The 18,659-nt window shown below is 38.9% G+C and overlaps 1 protein-coding gene across 8 annotated transcripts in view; it reads left to right on the top strand.

Moving 5' to 3' along the window:
- Positions 1-18,659, top strand: part of pacsin3 (protein kinase C and casein kinase substrate in neurons 3) — a 47,270-nt gene that overhangs the window by 20,412 nt on the left and 8,199 nt on the right. For 6 of the 8 annotated variants that reach the window (XM_079866109.1, XM_079866110.1, XM_079866114.1 and 3 more), the window contains 7 exons: positions 741-841; positions 2,539-2,695; positions 3,789-4,024; positions 5,882-6,037; positions 6,686-6,861; positions 12,464-12,584; positions 14,252-14,382. In XM_079866109.1, coding sequence (XP_079722235.1) covers positions 788-841; positions 2,539-2,695; positions 3,789-4,024; positions 5,882-6,037; positions 6,686-6,861; positions 12,464-12,584; positions 14,252-14,382 — 1,031 coding nt within the window. In that variant the 5' untranslated portion in view covers positions 741-787. Of the gene's footprint in view, positions 1-366; positions 443-740; positions 842-2,538; positions 2,696-3,788; positions 4,025-5,881; positions 6,038-6,685; positions 6,862-12,463; positions 12,585-14,251; positions 14,383-18,659 lie in introns of those variants that run through there. The other 2 variants (XM_079866112.1, XM_079866116.1) reach the window with 2 other exon arrangements.

The following is an 18,659-nucleotide window of genomic DNA, read 5'->3' as shown; positions in this document are numbered from 1 at the left end:
TTTTGATGGATACAACATCACAACATTTCATTCCATCAAGAGGTGCATCAATTTTTGGTCAAGATCTTGTATTGTCAATGCATGGCTATGCAATTAACAGAGATAATGGACCTTTTTTGCCCAAGACATTTTGGTGAAATTTTGTTAACGTGTGACCACAGCTTTAGTGTAAAAAAAACATTTTTTTTAATAATCTAAAGAATTGTTTTCCTCTATAAAAAAGCCTTTTGTGCAATGGAAGGGTTCCATAGATGTTAAAAGTTCTTCATGGAATCTCCAATGCCAATAAAAGAACCTTTATTTTAAGACTGTGCTTAACACTCAACCAGGAACATATTAAAGGGAGGACCCATTTGCCTTTTCTGCGACTCCACCCAGACTGGAGCAGTGAAGCTTCTGCTTCACCTAGGTTTACCTTAGGCAGACACAAATCCGCTCAGAGGTGAGACTGGCCTACGCTGGCTTCTTTACTGTATCGAATACAGGATTACTGTGCCTGGGCAGATGTCTTAACTTTAGAGGCCAAGGAGTCACGAGAGGTTCCTGGCAAGAGCGTAGTGAAATGTCTATGGAATATATATTTCGGATGGTTTGCCACTGCTTAGTTTTCCGGATTGAACTTGAGGGCATGTGTCATGTAGAGCAGAGACTGGATGAACTAGTTTGTTTTGTGTGTCTTTGGTTGTCATGATATGCTACAGTCGTTGGCTCTGTTTGATTTCACGACTTGTTGTTCACAGTTTGACAGACAGCCGCCATCATTCCGTGCTGCAAGGGCGACCCCAAAATGTCTTCCAACGGGGATCTGCAAGACGTTGGGAGCTGGGACAGCTTCTGGGAGGTTAGTATCCCACATTCACACACTCACACACATCTCCCTGGCAGAGTGGGCCGCATGCTGTGGCGTCCAGCCAGGGAGTTAGAGACTCTAAAGGAGTGGATTCCTGAAGATCCGACGTTTCCAAGAGCTCTCTGACAGCTTTCTGCACTACTATTCTTCAAGCATACTTGGTCAGGTCCATACTTGCCTTGGAAAAAACGAAGAGATAAAAAGAGCTCTTAGATAGCAAAGTGAACGTAGCATTTTGCCATCAGTCCTGTTGACAGTTTTAGGGTGTTTTGTTTTTTTCCCTCCAGTTTTCATCACAAGGACTTTTTCAATTCTTTTGCAATAAAGTTGCATTTGGCTTGCGCACTGAAGGACTTATACATAACACGCAGTACATGGTACATAAGTATTATGCCATGACTACTTTCAATTAACTCCTCAGCAAAACTGCTTAGGACTGGGTGATGTTATACAGTATTTTAACCCTGTCATTTATATGCGTCACCAAATAGTAATTAGGCTTGTCACCACACCAAATTGTTATAAGTTTAACAAAACGTCACTGGTTTCATAATTCTCATTATCTCCACAATATAACTCGAGATAATTAATAAATTACTTATAGTAGTTGTATAATTCATTATTAATAAGTATATTCATCCTTACCCAAATACATACAGTACACTCATAGTAAGCTACTATGTACTATATAGCAAATCTTGATTGTTATATCGTCAAATGTAAACCATAATAGTTGGAGACATCCTACTTTGCCTGCATACATACACGTAAAGCAAACAATATGTATTATACAGCAAATGTCGGCTGCATGATTGTTTATAGTAGGCTATATCATTGCAAAATGTAAACCGTATTATCGCACAGTTCTATAAAGATGGATATATATTAACAATTTGCATAACAATGTGTATTCTTAAAAGGGCTATATAAAGAAATTTGTCTCATCACTATGTAGAAAGGGCCCATAATATACAGCTGATTGTAATTGAGAGATGCACATGAGAAAAGTGATGCTAAAAGTTTGTTTATGCTACAAGTTTATAATATAACTATATAGTGTGCCAAAGTGGGGTAAGCTGTGTCATTGGGTCAACTAATAGTGCTTCAAATGCTGCATAGTTTCACTACTAGTATTATGAATATTAATAAATGTAAATAATCTGCAGCACAATAAAACTTCTGAGATGGGATCATGCTGTAAATATTATTTTTTTCTCATTTATATTCATTTATACGTTTTTGAAATATAAATCATTAATGTAGTTCCTTTTATAATTCTATAAACCTTTCACCCAAATGTGCATCAAGTTGTGTGGACCACTTCTTTTTATTTATTTTATTTTTAGATTTGTCATAAATGTCCCTGTTCATAAATGCTTTCTTCTCGTTTCACTTGATAACCGAAATACATGTACTATCTCGTTTCTCCTTGCTTTGAGGAAAGCATAAGTCACAAATGGCACAGTTCCCCTAAACTGGTTTATGTGAGTTACAGGAAGAAGAGTCAAATTCTAAAATCTTAAATTGAATGATTAACATTTATTAGACTGAAATTGGATATTCACTGATATTCCTAGTTGTTAATTGTTGTGACCAGATCATGTGAGTTAAGCTTGAGAACCAGATTCAGAAGTTGATCTGTGTCCAGTGTTTTAGTATGACTCTCTAACATGACTTTCATCGGTTAGCCTGGGAACTACAAGAGGACGGTTAAGCGCATTGACGATGGCTACAAGCTATGCAACGAGCTGGTCGGCTGCTTCCAGGAGCGGGCCAAGATTGAGAAGGGCTATTCCCAGCAGCTGAGTGACTGGGCAAGGAAATGGAGGGGTGTTGTGGAGAAAGGTCAGTATGCATTTGCGACTTACCTTAAAGTAGAGGCATCCCTCTACAGTCACATCAACACATTCTCTACTGATGAGCTGATAAGTGCCTCTGTTAAACATTTATAAATCTGTCTGACCTTTCATTTACCGTATCAGTGCCCACCTGAAAATAGTTGTACAGTAGTTTGGGGAAAAGAAGGTATGCTATGAATGTAATATACAGTAATGCTGCCTCTGTTGCTTACGTCGTGTGTCAGTGATCTATCAATTCGTGTCGCATTATATATGGTCAGACACTTACATTTGTCATTATATTATTAAAATTTCCGTCATTAGAACAGCTGCATCTGATGCAGTAAGTGCATCGCATTACATTTTCATCAATCTACTGGTTAAGGTCGTTTGGCCTCATGATATAACAGATGAAGTGCTTCGCACAGGCTATTTCAAGTATTGGTTACTCACTCAACGTTAAAAATGGTAGACTAAGACACTCTTCTCTGCTCCTCAAATTAATAGAACATTAGTACTTCATTCACTATAGAAGTGGGTGGAGTTATGAGGTTTGACTGACAGTTTGAGGATCCAATGGCGTTATGAGGTTTAAACAAGCTCTATTTAATACTTTTTTCATTGGTTAGATATTTGCAAAACCCACAGACAGACGTAAGGGGGGACCAATCGTAATGATTTATGAAAAAAATTAAAATAACGAATTCTGGAGATACGAGTTTTCCGCCCGACAGCGACAATATACTGGATTTGCATGTTTTCAGCACTTGCAAAATAACCATGAGAACAGTACCAACATTTACAGTTTTAAGCATTTAGGATTCAGTGTAAACAAAGCCACTGTATCTTGTATTGACCTGAAAAGTCGTGGATATGAGTGGATTACCTCCCAGTGAGAGCCTCAGGCTGGACACATATTCCAGTAACCAAACCATGTGACCTTAAAGGGGCAGACACACTGACCTACAATTATAATAAGAGCCAAGATGTCTATCTAGAGAAGAATATTATACAAACTTGGGGGTGTTTTTATTTTTATAAGTTGGACCAGTAAGCAACTATCCAGTGTAATAAGCTGAATTCTGTTTTCTCTCCTGCAGGCTCACAGTATGGGACTCTGGAAAAGGCCTGGCATGCTTTCATGAATGCGGCTGACAGACTGAGTGAGATCCATATGGAGCTAAAAGAGAAACTGGTTGTTGAGGACAGTGAAAAGATTAGAAACTGGCAGAAGGATGCCTTCCACAAGCAAATGATTGGTGGATTCCGTGAGACCAAAGACGCAGACGAAGGCTTCCGTAAGGCCCAGAAACCCTGGGTCAGAAAACTGAAGGATGTGAGTCTTCTCCTTTTGCAGAATACTACGCCATTAGTATGGATTTAAAGCAACACTAAAGATTATTTTTTACCTTAAAATAATGTTTCCAAAATCGTTTCAGTGGTTCATAAAGTCATAACGGGGTGAAAGGCACTTCTGCATTCGCTTTGCAGCCCTATATCTGCTATAACCGCACTATGCAAGTTTGCCAGATCGGGTAGCGTTTCTGTAGTTCAACTGAGACATAAGAAACTACAACGGCAAGCGTTACAATAGTCATTATTTTGTTTTTCTTTGTTTCTGATGTCACAATACATCATACTTTCATAAAATCATGCGACATACTCTACCTTGTCTGTGGACATCGTTCATTCCAAAGCCCGTGCTGGATAAACAGCGAGTGTGTGTGCGACGGTAGGCAAAATTATTTACGACGGCGATAATGGACAATTCCACTTCCAACCTGTAGGGCGACCGAAGAGGAAAAGTTCTTTGGTGTTGCTTTAATCCAATCAGGGGTGTCAAACTCAATTCCTGGAGGGCCAATGTCCTGCAGAGTTTAGCTCCAACCAGCTCCAAAAACACCTGCCTGGAAATTTCTAGTAATCCTGAAGACCTTGATTAGCTGGATCAGGTGTGTTTAATTAGGGTTGGAGCTAAACTCTGCAGGGTTGTGGCCCTCCAGGAACTGAGTTTGACACCCCTGCATTAAATGATGGCAGAGAGAACAAAAGAAATTAGTTTAAATCCACTTTGCCTGTCTTGTTTTGTGTTCTGTTTTCATTGTTAGTTCATGTTAAGTAATGTAGTTAACTCTTGTTAACAAATTAAATTTTATTGTAAAGTGTTGCCATTTAGACGAATGCCAAAAATCTGCTTTTTATTTTCATGCAATAAATAGATGGTGATCAGTGATTGACAAGCTCCAAAAATGACCAAAAACAGGGTTTCTGCAGGTGTTAAGTTTTAATTCGCCCCTTACACAAATTAAGGGTGCTGAAATCAGAGCAGGAAGTCTTAAAGTCATGCAGTTAAATGTTGCATGCATTGCAAGAAATTAATATATTCCTCACTATGTTTGTCCTGTTTTCCAATACAAATATCTAAACATCTTTAAATAAAGAGAGATTTACTTAAGGTGCGAATGAAAATGAATTAAATTATCTGTTAATGTGTTTCAATACTTCCTTTAGAATTAAGTAGATTTTTCTGAGCAGATTGGCAGATATTTGTTCTTGATTTAATCATAATTTTTATCAATTTCACAAACAAACAAGACTTCATGTTTTGTTATTTTGTATCTCCAGTAAATGCATCGTGATGAGAATCTTTAGACATTTGCACTGGAAAACAATACGAAAATACTGAGGAAAAACATAATTTTTGTGCAGAGTGATCAGAAGGTACCGTAAAAGATATTTCCATATTCTAGTGGTTGAGAGCAGAGTGATTGAAGCTACTTATAAAAAACAAAAGTGAAACGTAATAGATATCTGTTGGAAGTTATTTTTCTAACTCTGACGTGTTGCTTGTGTTTCTCCCTAGACATGTTGTGTTCCCTTGACTTTATTCCTTACATTTTATTTACTTAGTCTTAAAAGGTCTTAAGTCTTAAATTTACCTTCATAAACCTGCAGAAACCCTAATGATTGGTTTGTTATATCCCAAGTCTTCTAAAGCAATATGATAGCTTAGTATGAGAAACAGACTGAAATTAAATTAATCTCGACGACTGATTTGGAGCAATGTTAGGTTGAATGAGTCTTTATTTCAGGTCGATAACAGTGTTTAAAGGAAACTATGTATTACACCATGTATCACAGTGTATTTAGTAATGAGTAAATAGTATGGATGTATAAACATTTTCTCTGATAGGTGGATTCTACCAAAAAAAGTTACCACCAAGCCCGGAAGGAAGAGCGCACGGCATTGACCCGTGAAACTCATGCCAAGGCTGACACCACCAAATCCCAAGAGGAGGTCCGCAAGTTCACAGATCGCCTGGAGAAATGCACCCAAGAGGCAGAGAAGGTACCGTGAGAAAAAGCACAGACACAGCCGTTTTAGTCATTTTAGTTTTGTGAGGTTTTTGCATTTAAGCTGGTAATTACTGTATGGAAAGCTTGTCAACGAGTGTCCATGTCTAGGTGGAAGGAGATGGGTGGGGAATGACAGAATTTCCATAAAATGTAGACAAGACAAGGCTTGCTTGTTGCTAGTGCCAATAGTAAAGCTCCTGTGATGATGTTGTACTGTGACAATGATAAATTAGGGGTGTGAACAACATGTTTCATGCACAAACCTACACTTTATACCTTCAGTTTCTGCTTTTTCAAAGGTGTAAAGAGAAACACCACTTGATTTTATTTATTTTAGAGGCATTTTGCTTTGTTTTCCCATAATTTATGAAAGCAGTCTTGTTGTCTGTCTTTCAGATAGTCATGAAATTCATATTAGTACATTTACATTTCATTTATATGATGCTTTGATCCAATGTGATGCACAAATAAAGTGGTACAGCTTTCTCCTTTAGTTTCAAGAACTCTCCATCAAAACCTTGTGAATATTCATTGGTCCATTAGATGTATTCTGAACAGGAAATTCTGATCTTTGTTAGTGACCCTGTGTCCTATGACCTGCTTGTTTTTTTGGGGTCTTTTTTTGGTTGTTTTTCCTCAGGCTAAGGAGCGTTACGAGAGAGCCCTGGACGAGCTGAATCGATGTAACCCACGTTACATGGAGGACATGGAGCAAGTGTTTGAAATTACCCAGGAGGCCGAAAAGAAGAGGTTGCGCTTTTTTAAAGAAGTTCTTCAGGACATGCACCAGCACATGGACCTCTCCAACAATGATGGGTAAGTCCCTCTGCTATGTCACTGCTTCACACTCTACACAGACATTATCTTCTAGGACAGCATGCTAATTAAAATTTAGAATTTGAAACTCTTTGTGTCAGCAGTAGGGTTTGGTATCGAGAACCGGTTCCAAAATCCTAAAAACCAGGGATTCGATAATATGCACACATTTTGATTCCTCTTATTGATTCCTTTGCTTAGAAAATATATGACATTTACTAGGGGTGTGACGAGAAACTTAGCTCACGAGAACAAGAGGAGTTTTTTTACTCGTCTTGTTTTGCACAGATTTTTTAAGAAATCCTCAATGACAAAATTCATGACTGGAAAAATAGTCTGCAGGTTGCATTTTGAAATGTTTGAATGAATCATCTTGTAATCAATGTCATTTCAATTCTACTTTCTGAGTATGAATTATCATATGCATTGAAAGATGACAATATACAATAGGGCTGGGTAAAAAAAAAAAATTACAAACCGATATCGATTCCTTTTTTCAGTTGATGAATGAATGGAACATTGTAGCGCACGTCCCATCCAATAAATCGCAATAATCTTTGTGCTGTGTTACTATTGATATGAAACAAAGTCTCAGATTTCAAATTACGTCCATTTTCTTACGAAATTCAAAAACATAAATACAGTTTTGCCGCTGTGGCGTGAGATCGCTCTGGCAAGAGAAGCAGCACATGATCTTCTCTTCCGCCTTAATAATACCAGTTACAGCGTGAAATAAACATGAATGAGCATTTGAAAGTGCGTTAAAAGATAGAGTACAACTTATCGAAATCCGTATCATGTCACATGGAATCGCTCAATCTGTTTCTCAACCGTGGAAAGACGTTGGTAAAACAGCTTGTAAACAATGTCATGTAACCTCACATTTACCTCAGAAAAACCATATCCAGTGACCATAAACTTCTTAGTCAGCTAGAAAAATTCATTACATATTCATTATAATTTAATGTTAACATTAAATGTTCTTCTATATTAAATGCATGTTTGAATACATCTGGCAAGTTTTTATGACAGCCACCATTTAAATGTTTATATGTTATAATGTTTAACTTTATTATTATTATTATAAAAGTGTAATTTAAGTGTTTGTATACAAATCAGTTAATTTTTACCTTCAATATTATAGTAGGCTAATGAAGCCTAGTAGGCTACAACTGACTCCCATAGTTTACAGCATTAGTTAAGAGATTTGTTTTCCTTGAGAAAATTTGCCATATCCAAAATGATCAATATTGAATCGAATCAGATTCGAAATCGAATCGAATTGCAAGCTTGTGAATCGAAATCGAATCGAATTGTGAAATTTCTGTCAAAACCCAGCCCTAATATACAAGCACTGTAAAAGGTTTTGCCACAAACTCAACTGACTGGCTTTTCTCCCGTATGATTTAACATGAGTCTCTTCAGACCTTACTGTACATGAATTATGAGCTTCCAGAACTTCTGATTGAGGATGTGTGTGACCTCATAAATTAACTCATTTCCACAAATTGAACATATAAATAAAAACAGTATAAATAACACTCAAGTGCAAACAATAAGTGCAACCGTAATCAAAGTACTCAAAGTATATTCAAAGAGCAAACAGAGACCAAAACAGAAACCAGAGCTAAGAGGTGGTTACCACTACACAGCCCAGCCTAAGATAGGTTTTGATATTGGGAGACAGGCTATTGTCGTCAGCCTAATTTGCGTGCATCAGGGAGCTCGCGTTTTACTTTCACTTTTGAATTCGCGATCGCATGTGCTCTGTATAAGGAGTAGTGGTGCTGAGCGCGCATTCTACAAGATATGACATTTATCAGACGCTTAGATGGTTAGGCTCTGTTCCGCAACGAATCCTCTGCCGTGGTCTTGTCAGTCATCTCACCTTACTCTCGTCACGTGATCCGTGAACTGTGATTCCTCATGCTCATGTTGGATGAGCAGAGCAGACATGTGCAATAGTTTACGATTGAAGCGACCGCTATCTAACTGAATTAAATGACAATGAAAATGACAAAACGACAATGGAGGCGTAGCGTAAATTTAGCGGTGTCATATTCTATGCTAATTTCACCCTCACGCTCCTTCATGGTGATATTGTGAGACTTTTCACCTCGACGAGAAATTTTGTCATGAGATCTTGTCACACGCCTAACATTTACGGACCCAAACAGTGTGGCGTCGTCAACCATAGAGCTGTTTTGGGCCCCGGGCTCCAGTGGTGGTGAATTTCTAATGGGTCGAGTGTGAATGAGCTGTTGTCTTTGCACGGCCCATGAATGGGTTCTGGAATGTCGAATCCTTCTCCCTAATGGCAAAATTAGGAATCGATAAGAATCAGAATTGATAAACCGAATCGTAAAAATTCAAACAATACGACACCCAACCCTAGTCAGCATCAAGTCCATTGACGGTTGTTCACACACACCAACAAAACAGTGATTTGGGAGTAGATTCCAATAGAATCTAATGTTCCTAATGACTCTTTACTCTAATAATACTGCATAATAAATACAAAGCACACACACATTAGGTAAAATTGTACATTTTTAATTGGATGACAGTATTATCAATCAATACTTTTCAATATTGAAAACAGTCTGCTGATATGTATAATTGTCATTTCCCTTGATCTACCATCTTATCTAATAATTCTCACTGAGCTTGTTGCCATGCATTCTGGGATTGCCTTATCCACAAAGTATACATGGGATGCTTCTACAGAATGTGGCTCAAATGTATTTAAAAGGCAGCTTTTAATAGACTTATATGGCTCTACCTAAAACTATTGGTAAGACTATCTATGTAATTTTTGACAGGAATGAAAACGAGGCTATGAGGGACTAAAGTACAGCGTGTTCAGTGGATTGTACTGTTGTTTAACAACATACCGATTGCTAAGATGACGAAACATCTTTCCAAAAGACTTTCAGTAGACAAAAAGTCCATTAAACATTTTTGAAAGTTGTGCGTTTTGAAAATGACCTTTACACAGTGTGTGCCATTGTGAAGACTGTAAGGCCTATAGAGATAGAGCTATAAAAAATAAAATGCAATATTCTAATAATCATTAAAAAAATCTAATATTGAGTACTGTGTAAATTATTGTAAATACTTTTTGAATTAAATAATATTCATAGTCGACATTTCTCTTGGCTCTGTGCCATCTTTGAGTTTTGTTCACTGAGCTTATTTTTAATTGGAATAAATATGTTTCATGGTAATTTTAGGTATTGAATTTAGTGATGTAGTTATAGGAGACATTGCTATTTTATTTTAACTGATTTTGTCCATGAAGATTTGGAATATCTTAAAAGGCAGCAAAATTTGCCATCCAACTGTTTTAAACAGCCTTGGTGCCCGTAAAATAGTCTTGATGCCTAAACATGCTGTCTAGTTAGTGGCCTCATTAGAGTTTGAAACGGAGCCACTGAGAGACTGACCGGCACAGATGTTGGGTTGTGCAATGAAAACTGACATGAGAGAAATTGGGGAGCTCTGTCTCAAACTTTTCTCAATGTCAAGTCCCCATTTATAAAGGCCGTGTCAATATCCTCAGGCTCTTGAAATAGTTTCTGGTCATTTATGTGTCTCATAGCTGAAAACTGAAGAATGTTAACCATTAATGAGTGTTCATTTTTATTTTTCCGTTCTCTCTGCTATCATTTTGTTTACTTAATGAGGAATTCTGAACATGTCGTTGATCATTAACCAGGGTCATTTCAAAAGAGCTGAAAGCTAGGGCAACTCAGTGCTTTTATTTGTTTTTTAATCATTGAACAAATAGCTTCTTTCGTTTTGCGTTTTCGGTGTTCGCTCAATCAGCGTGGAGTTACATGTTCAGAATGGCAACAAAAACAACACCCTTCAAACCTGTCTCTGCATTTTTGTTTAGCTGTAATTACAGGGCTGGTGCTGAGCTGTGTGTTAATCATGTAGTATAGTTTCATGTACAGGAATCTTTCTGTTTACTTTATCCCTCCTTCATTCTTTGAATTTCCATGGTACTTAATGTTCCCTGGCCCTTTTGTTCTGGTAGCAGTGGTTATGAAATAAACTTTGACAAAAGAACTAGATTTGAAGAAAATGTGAGCGGTGCTTGGCCGAAAAAAAGTTGTCAACAGGGGTCTAGTAGTACCTTAAAGAGATACTTCACCGCTGGAAAGATGAACGTGTCATTTATGCTAAATTGGGTCATTTATGTAGTAGAAATGTGAAATTATTTTAGAAGTTAGAGCCTTCTAGACTGAGAAAAGCCAGAAAATGTGTTTTTGGCTCATGTGGATGAAAGACGATAACTCCCAGAATGCACTTGCTTCGCTGCCCTACGAGGCCACTCCCAATCCACGCCTACCGGTTACAGAGGACAGTATTGGGAGAAATGATACAACTAGGCTACTAGTCGACTCGAAACTGAAAAGACACCGTTTTATCGTGAGTCTCCGTGATGAGTTAGTCCGCCCCAGCTCGAGTCTGCCTGGGCTCTTCGGACATGTCCGGCCGGGATTTCGAGATCGCCCAAAATGTCCGGGATTCGGCTTTTGCTTTCTACAGTCGCCATTCATTATGTTTACATTATTTGACACTGACACGTACGTGCCAGCTAGCTTTGCAGGTCATGCTTTCTGCCTCACACGGATCCCGACCGAGACGAAAACACAGGAATTTTCTTAGCAATGCTAAAACGCACATCAACCGATCACTTGTTTAGCGTTCATGTAAACACTACATTCAGATTCACCAATCGGAATGAATTCAGTCCGATCGAAACAGAAGGTGTGCGTGTAAACATAATGAATGGCGACTGTAGAAAGCAAAAGCCGAATCCCGGACATTTTGGTGCGATCTCGAAATCCCGTGAATTTGTCCGGGAAAAAGAGGACGTATGGTCACCCCTACTACTCAGCTTTCTCCACAGAGCAAGAGCCTGTTAGCTTTTAGGGGTAGATAAGGTAAAAAGTTGTCCTTTTGTACTCCCCAAAAGTCTGCATATTTCTCTGTGTTGTACAATTGTAATTCTTTGCACTTGGGTCTTCCTCGGTCGTCTCTTGCTCGTCTCCAGATGGTTCAAAATGCAGCTGCAAGACTGTTGACCAGGGCAAAGAAATATGACCATGTCACCCGTATTTTAGCATCGCTCCATTGGCTCCCGGTCCAGTTTAGGATCCGGTTGTTTGTTTTTAAAGCTCTTGATGATCAAGCTCCTCCTTATCTCAAAGATCTTCTTACTCCACATTCATCTAGAAGATCTTCAGATAGGTTTCTATTGTATGTCCACCTTTATTATCACTTTTAAAAAGAGGCCGGACACGTATCTCTTCTCCCAGGCGCTTTAATCTTATTTAAGTATTGTTTTATTGTCTGTCTGCTGCTTTTTTTTTAAATTCTGTTTTCTCTGTTGAGCACTTTGGTCAGCTTTGCTGTGTTTAAATGTGCTATATAAATACATTTTACTTACTTACTAGGTGTTTTAAAATGACAAACGTTTGTCTTGGCAAGCACCATCGATTAAAGTTGGTGTAACCTGTATTTTTTTTAACACACACTTCCTTGTGTACAAATAAAACCTGTTCTGAGTATGTGGAAAATCCCCATGCAGATTCAGAGCCCTGTACCGAGACCTCGGCCAGACCATCAGCGCAGCGAGTGACACCGAGGACCTCAGGTGGTGGAGGAACACACACGGGCCCGGCATGAGCATGAACTGGCCACAGCTCGAGGTATAGTGCAAAATTATGCTTTGGTTATTATATTTGCTATCTCAGAATACCAGGAGAGACGTTTACCAGATGCAAACTTAAACGCTAACATTTGCCTAGAAAAGATATGGACCCAAACAGTGTGGTGTCGTCAACCATAGAGCTGTTTTGGGCCCCTGCTCCAGTGGTGGTGAATTTCTAATGGGTCGAGTGTGAATGAGCTGTTGTCTTTGCACGGCCCATGAGTGGGTTCTGGAATGTCGGATCCTTCTCCCTAATGGCAAATCCTTCCCAGCCCTCCCGACCAACACAAACACAAACACACACACACACACACACACACACACACACACACACACACACACACACACACACACACACAAACACACACACACACACACACACACACACACACACAGACAGACACACAGTGGCACTGTCAGCACCTCCATTTGTGCAAATGATGTTTGGACACACATGACAGTCTGTGTATGGATGCATTGTGGAATCTGAGTGTGTCCTCTGTTTTTACTCAAAACAGAGCACACCCCCCACGGTGTGAATGTTTAATCGAGCAGTAGATTAAAGCTAAAAACGAAGCTTTTAGTCAAGTTTGCCCAGGTAAGTGACACCTCCGGAGGAATCTTCTGGCATCCTCCCTGTTCTGCCAGCACATTGGAGGCCTTTGTATGGCTGTAAACAGTCTCTCTCTCTCTCTCTCTCTCTCTCTCTCTCTCTCTCTCTCTCTCTCTCTCTCTCTCTCTCTCTCTCTCTGTCTCTCTCTCTCTGTCTCTCTCTCTCTCTCTCTGTCTCTCTCTCTCTGTCTCTCTCTCTCTCTCTCTCTCTCTCTCTCTCTCTCTCTCTCTCTCTCTCTCTCTCTCTCTCTCTCTCTCTCTCTCTCTCTCCCTCCCTCTCTCCCCCTCTCTCCCTCTCTCCTGGATGATCGTCCAGCATGTGACTCTGAATATAAGTGCTGTTATGTCAGAGTCACATTGTGTGACTGTTCTGGAATTTTGTTGTGCTTTAAAGAGGGAGAGGAGGGGAGGGGGGTGTATATATACAGTATCGGTCAGAAGTTTGGAAACATTGCTAATTTTAATGTTTTTGAAAGAAATCTCTCATGTTTATCAAGCCTGCATTTATTTGATTAAAAAAAAGAAATAAATATAACAATGGTTCATCATCATTACTCCACTCTTCAGGGTCACATGATCCTTCAGAAATCATTCTAATATGCTGATTTTATTTATTATCAATGCTGGAAACAGTTGTGCTGCTTATTTTTTTCTTTTTAATCTGTGATACTTTTTTTTCAGGAATCTTTGATGAATAATACATTTCATTCATTAATTTCATTCATTTCTAAAGTAAGAGGACGTATAAATCAGTCTAGTTACTGATGTTGTTTTTATTATTAATAATGTAAATCACTTTATTTTAAGGTGTCCCTGTTACAGTGTAGTTATACATTTAATAATACAAGTAATATTAATTAGGTTAGGATTAGGTTTAGTTGCATGTAATTATGCATACTTTATAGTAACTAAATGTAACGTGTAACAAGGACACTGTAAAATAATGTTACCTTTTTTAAAATATACGATTAAATTCAGAAAATCAAAGGAACTTGTAACATAATTTACATGTGATTTTATGTATTTTCACATGTGCGTTTGGTGTTCTAACAGGAGTGGTCACCAGAATCGCACCGATCCATCAGTCGAAAGGAAAGAAACAGTCATTCTGATGACGTTGTCACTCTGACTAATATAGTCTCGGCGGGACACGAACCCCCTCAGACCCCACAGGACACCACAAGGTACATCTGACCAACACACACTCAAATGCTCAAAAATATTCACAAATATATATTTTTTAAAAATGTTTACACCTGGTCACTTCATGTGTTTTTACTGATTGGATAGCTATCCGTTTAGTTAAATCTCTTCCGTTTTACACTTGACCTCATAAATGTGTCTCTGCAAAACTAATATAAATCCGATCTCCAATTCCTGTGCTATTTTCATGGAACGTGTTTCAACAACCAGCAGTATTTACACTTGTCCGGTTTCATTTGAAATGTCTCAGACCACCTCATGAAGTGGTTCGAGTGAGCGGATTTAAATCCGCCTCTAAAACGTTTCGTAGGTCTTTTCACGATCTAATGGTTATATCCCATCAGAGAAAACACATGAAGTGACCAGGTGTAAATAGGCCGACAGAGGAAGATAAATACTCCCACTACTATACATATTTGACTGTATTCAGATTAATAATAGCAAATAAGGCATGCACAAAAAAAATTGGTGAAACATAAACACTACATTATATTTCCTCAAAATTCACAAAATAATATTTGGAAAAATATTTGTCAACCACCCAAAAATAGGTACACTGATGAGTTTCATGTTCTGTTACAATAACAAGCCAACTTTTAATTACAGTGTTGTATTTAGAAGTGGAGGATTGTTATTGTTTTGTTTTTTTAATTATCCTGGAAACAGTTCTTCCCTGAGGGCTTCGCTCACTGCTAATTGGTGTAGCTGTTACTAAAAGCAGTGAGTCAGCACATTCAGACAGTGTGTGTATGTATGTGTATACGTTGTGGGGACATTTTTTGGTCCCCATGAGAAAAACGGCTTATAAATCATACGAAATGAATCTTTTGAAAATGTAAAAGTGCAGGAAGTTTTCTGTGATTGGTAGGAATAGGGGCTAGAATGTACAGTTTGTACTGTATTTAATTTTGATATAAATCAAGCCTATGAAATGTCCTTATAATGATAAGAATACTTGTGTGTTTGTGTGTGTGAGAGTGTGTTTTTTTGTTCGTGTGTGTGTGTACATGTTTTTCTATCCCGGTGGGGACTTGAACCTGAATGCACACAGACTCATGGGAACTCGTGTCACTGTGGGACCTAAATTGAGATCCCCATGGGTACAGAAGCTTATAAATCATACAGAATGAGTTTTTTGGAAAATGTAAAAATGCAGAAAGTTTTCTGTGATGGGTAGGGTTAGTGTAAGGGGACAGAATATACTGTTTGGACAGTATAAAAACCATTACGTCTATGGAGTACCCACAAAGATAGTGAACCGTATGTGTGTGTGTGCGAGAGAGAGAGAGTGTGTGTTAGGGTAGCATGTTAACACGAGATCAGAGAAGGTCAAAAGTATTAGCGAAATGAAGTGCCAGGAAGGAACTGATAAGGTCTGGTTCAGATACTATAGATGGCTCATGTTGGTGTGTGTGTGAGTCTGGTTCAGATACTATAGATGGCTCATGTTGGTGTGTGTTTGGAGTGTGTGTGAGTCTGGTTCAGATACTATAGATGGCTCATGTTGGTGTGTGTGTGAGTCTGGTTCAGATACTATAGATGGCTCATGTTGGTGTGTGTTTGGAGTGTGTGTGAGTCTGATTCAGATACTATAGATGGCTCATGTTGGTGTGTGTTTGGAGTGTGTGTGAGTCTGATTCAGATACTATAGATGGCTCATGTTGGTGTGTGTGTGAGTCTGATTCAGATACTATAGATGGCTCATGTTGGTGTGTGTTTGGAGTGTGTGTGAGTCTGATTCAGATACTATAGATGGCTCATGTTGGTGTGTGTTTGGAGTGTGTGTGAGTCTGATTCAGATACTATAGATGGCTCATGTTGGTGTGTGTGTGAGTCTGATTCAGATACTATAGATGGCTCATGTTGGTGTGTGTGAGTCTGGTTCAGATACTATAGATGGCTCATGTTGGAGTGTGTTTGGTGAGTGTGTGTGAGTCTGGTTCAGATACTATAGATGGCTCATGTTGGAGTGTGTTTGGTGTGTGTGTGTGTGTGTGTGTGTGTGTGTGTGTGTGTGTGAGTCTGGTTCAGATACTATAGATGGCTCATGTTGGAGTGTGTTTGGTGTGTGTGTGTGTGTGTGTGTGTGTGTGAGTCTGGTTCAGATACTATAGATGGCTTATGTTGGTGTGTGTGTGAGTCTGATTCAGATACTATAGATGGCTCATGTTGGTGTGTGTGAGTCTGATTCAGATACTATAGATGGCTCATGTTGGTGTGTGTGTGAGTCTGATTCAGATACTATAGATGGCTCATGTTGGTGTGTGTGTGAGTCTGGTTCAGATACTATAGATGGCTCATGTTGGTGTGTGTGTGTGTGAGTCTGGTTCAGATACTATAGATGGCTCATGTTGGTGTGTGTTTGGAGTGTGTGTGAGTCTGATTCAGATACTATAGATGGCTCATGTTGGAGTGTGTGTGTGTGTGAGTCTGGTTCAGATACTATAGATGGCTCATGTTGGTGTGTGTTTGGAGTGTGTGTGAGTCTGATTCAGATACTATAGATGGCTCATGTTGGAGTGTGTGTGAGTCTGGTTCAGATACTATAGATGGCTCATGTTGGAGTGTGTGTGAGTCTGGTTCAGATACTATAGATGGCTCATGTTGGAGTGTGTTTGGTGTGTGTGTGTGTGTGTGTGTGTTTGTGTGTGAGTCTGGTTCAGATATTACATATGGCTCATGTTGGAGTGTGTGTGAGTCTGGTTCAGATATTACATATGGCTCATGTTGGAGTGTGTGTGTGTGTGTGAGTCTGGTTCAGATATTACATATGGCTCATGTTGGTGTGTGTTTGGAGTGTGTGTGAGTCTGGTTCAGATACTATAGATGGCTCATGTTGGAGTGTGTTTGGTGTATGTGTGAGTCTGGTTCAGATATTACATATGGCTCATGTTGGAGTGTGTGTGTGTGTGAGTCTGGTTCAGATATTACATATGGCTCATGTTGGTGTGTGTTTGGAGTGTGTGTGAGTCTGGTTCAGATATTACATATGGCTCATGTTGGAGTGTGTGTGTGAGCCTCTCTCAGGGCACACAGGGAATGCCTGTTAAAGTGCAGTATTATACGTGGCCTTCTGCTTATTAGTCTGGTCTCTGTTGACTCTTAAACCCACAGATGGCATGAGGTGGACTGCTATTACGAGAACCTAAGTGGCTATGCACCGTCAGTGCAACTTTATTTACTGACCTCCTGTCTCAGAGGACAGACGACAGCTCTGTTCTGAAACCTAGTGAGCAGCCTAGCTAGACCGTATTCCTAGGCATCATGGGTTGTCACAAAAGTGGGCAGCAATATTACGCACTGTTAACTGTCAGTGTCCCGACATGCTTTTTAATTGCTTTTTTAAATTAAATTAAATTTAATTGTTTCCCCTATTGCATATTTCAGTAATCATCATAAATTAGGTATCTTTGGACATTGAGTTATCTTGAAAACGGTACTTTAAAACCTTTTAATGGGCTCAATTTTTGCGATATCGACATACTGTATGCCTTTTGAAATAAAAGAAGAGACTCAAAAATTAACCAAAGCATTCATCAAATATATTTAATTTCAGATCTATGCTCAAAAAGGGGGGGTGACAGTTAACAGGTCGATGCTAAGGCGGCAGTGGATACAGAGAAGACAATCCCAAATTGCACAGTGATTAGTTCAGTGCAGAGATTGATTTAAGTCGAGAGAAATTATGAATGTTAGATATGCAATATGTGGATGAGCATCATATAGTTGAGCTGTTGAGACTCACACTCAACAGTGTGTGATGTGAACTATTCGTGCCGATGTAGGATGTTCCAAATCATTCATTTTTAAGGTTGCATTTACTGTAGGTTAAATGTCTTCTCAGAAGGCAGCTGCCTATGTAGGCCGTAGATAGAAAGGCAACTCACTAGGTTGTGGAACAGAGCTAACAAGATCTCTAAGACAAGAAACTTTCTAAAATCATCAGTTTTTAATGTTTTGTTGCTATTAAGACAAATCAAATTAATCATTTGATCCAAGTCCGTTGTGAGAGCCAATCATTTGTGATCCTGAACCACAAAACTAGTCACATGGGTAAATTTGTTTGAAATTGAGATTTACAGTATACACAAAGCTTTCCATTGATGTGTTTGTTAGGATAGGACAATATTTGGTCGAGATACAACTACTTGAAAATCTGGAATCTGAGGGTGCAAAAAATCGAAACATTGAGAAAATCTCCTTTAAAGTTGTGCATTTATGTTGCCGATTGTGCAGCATTCACTCACAAAAATAAATG

Source organism: Squalius cephalus, assembly GCF_949319135.1.
Source record: "Squalius cephalus genome assembly, chromosome: 3".
NCBI classification, from domain to species: domain Eukaryota; kingdom Metazoa; phylum Chordata; class Actinopteri; order Cypriniformes; family Leuciscidae; genus Squalius; species Squalius cephalus.
This window is presented reverse-complemented; position numbering and strand designations above follow the sequence as displayed.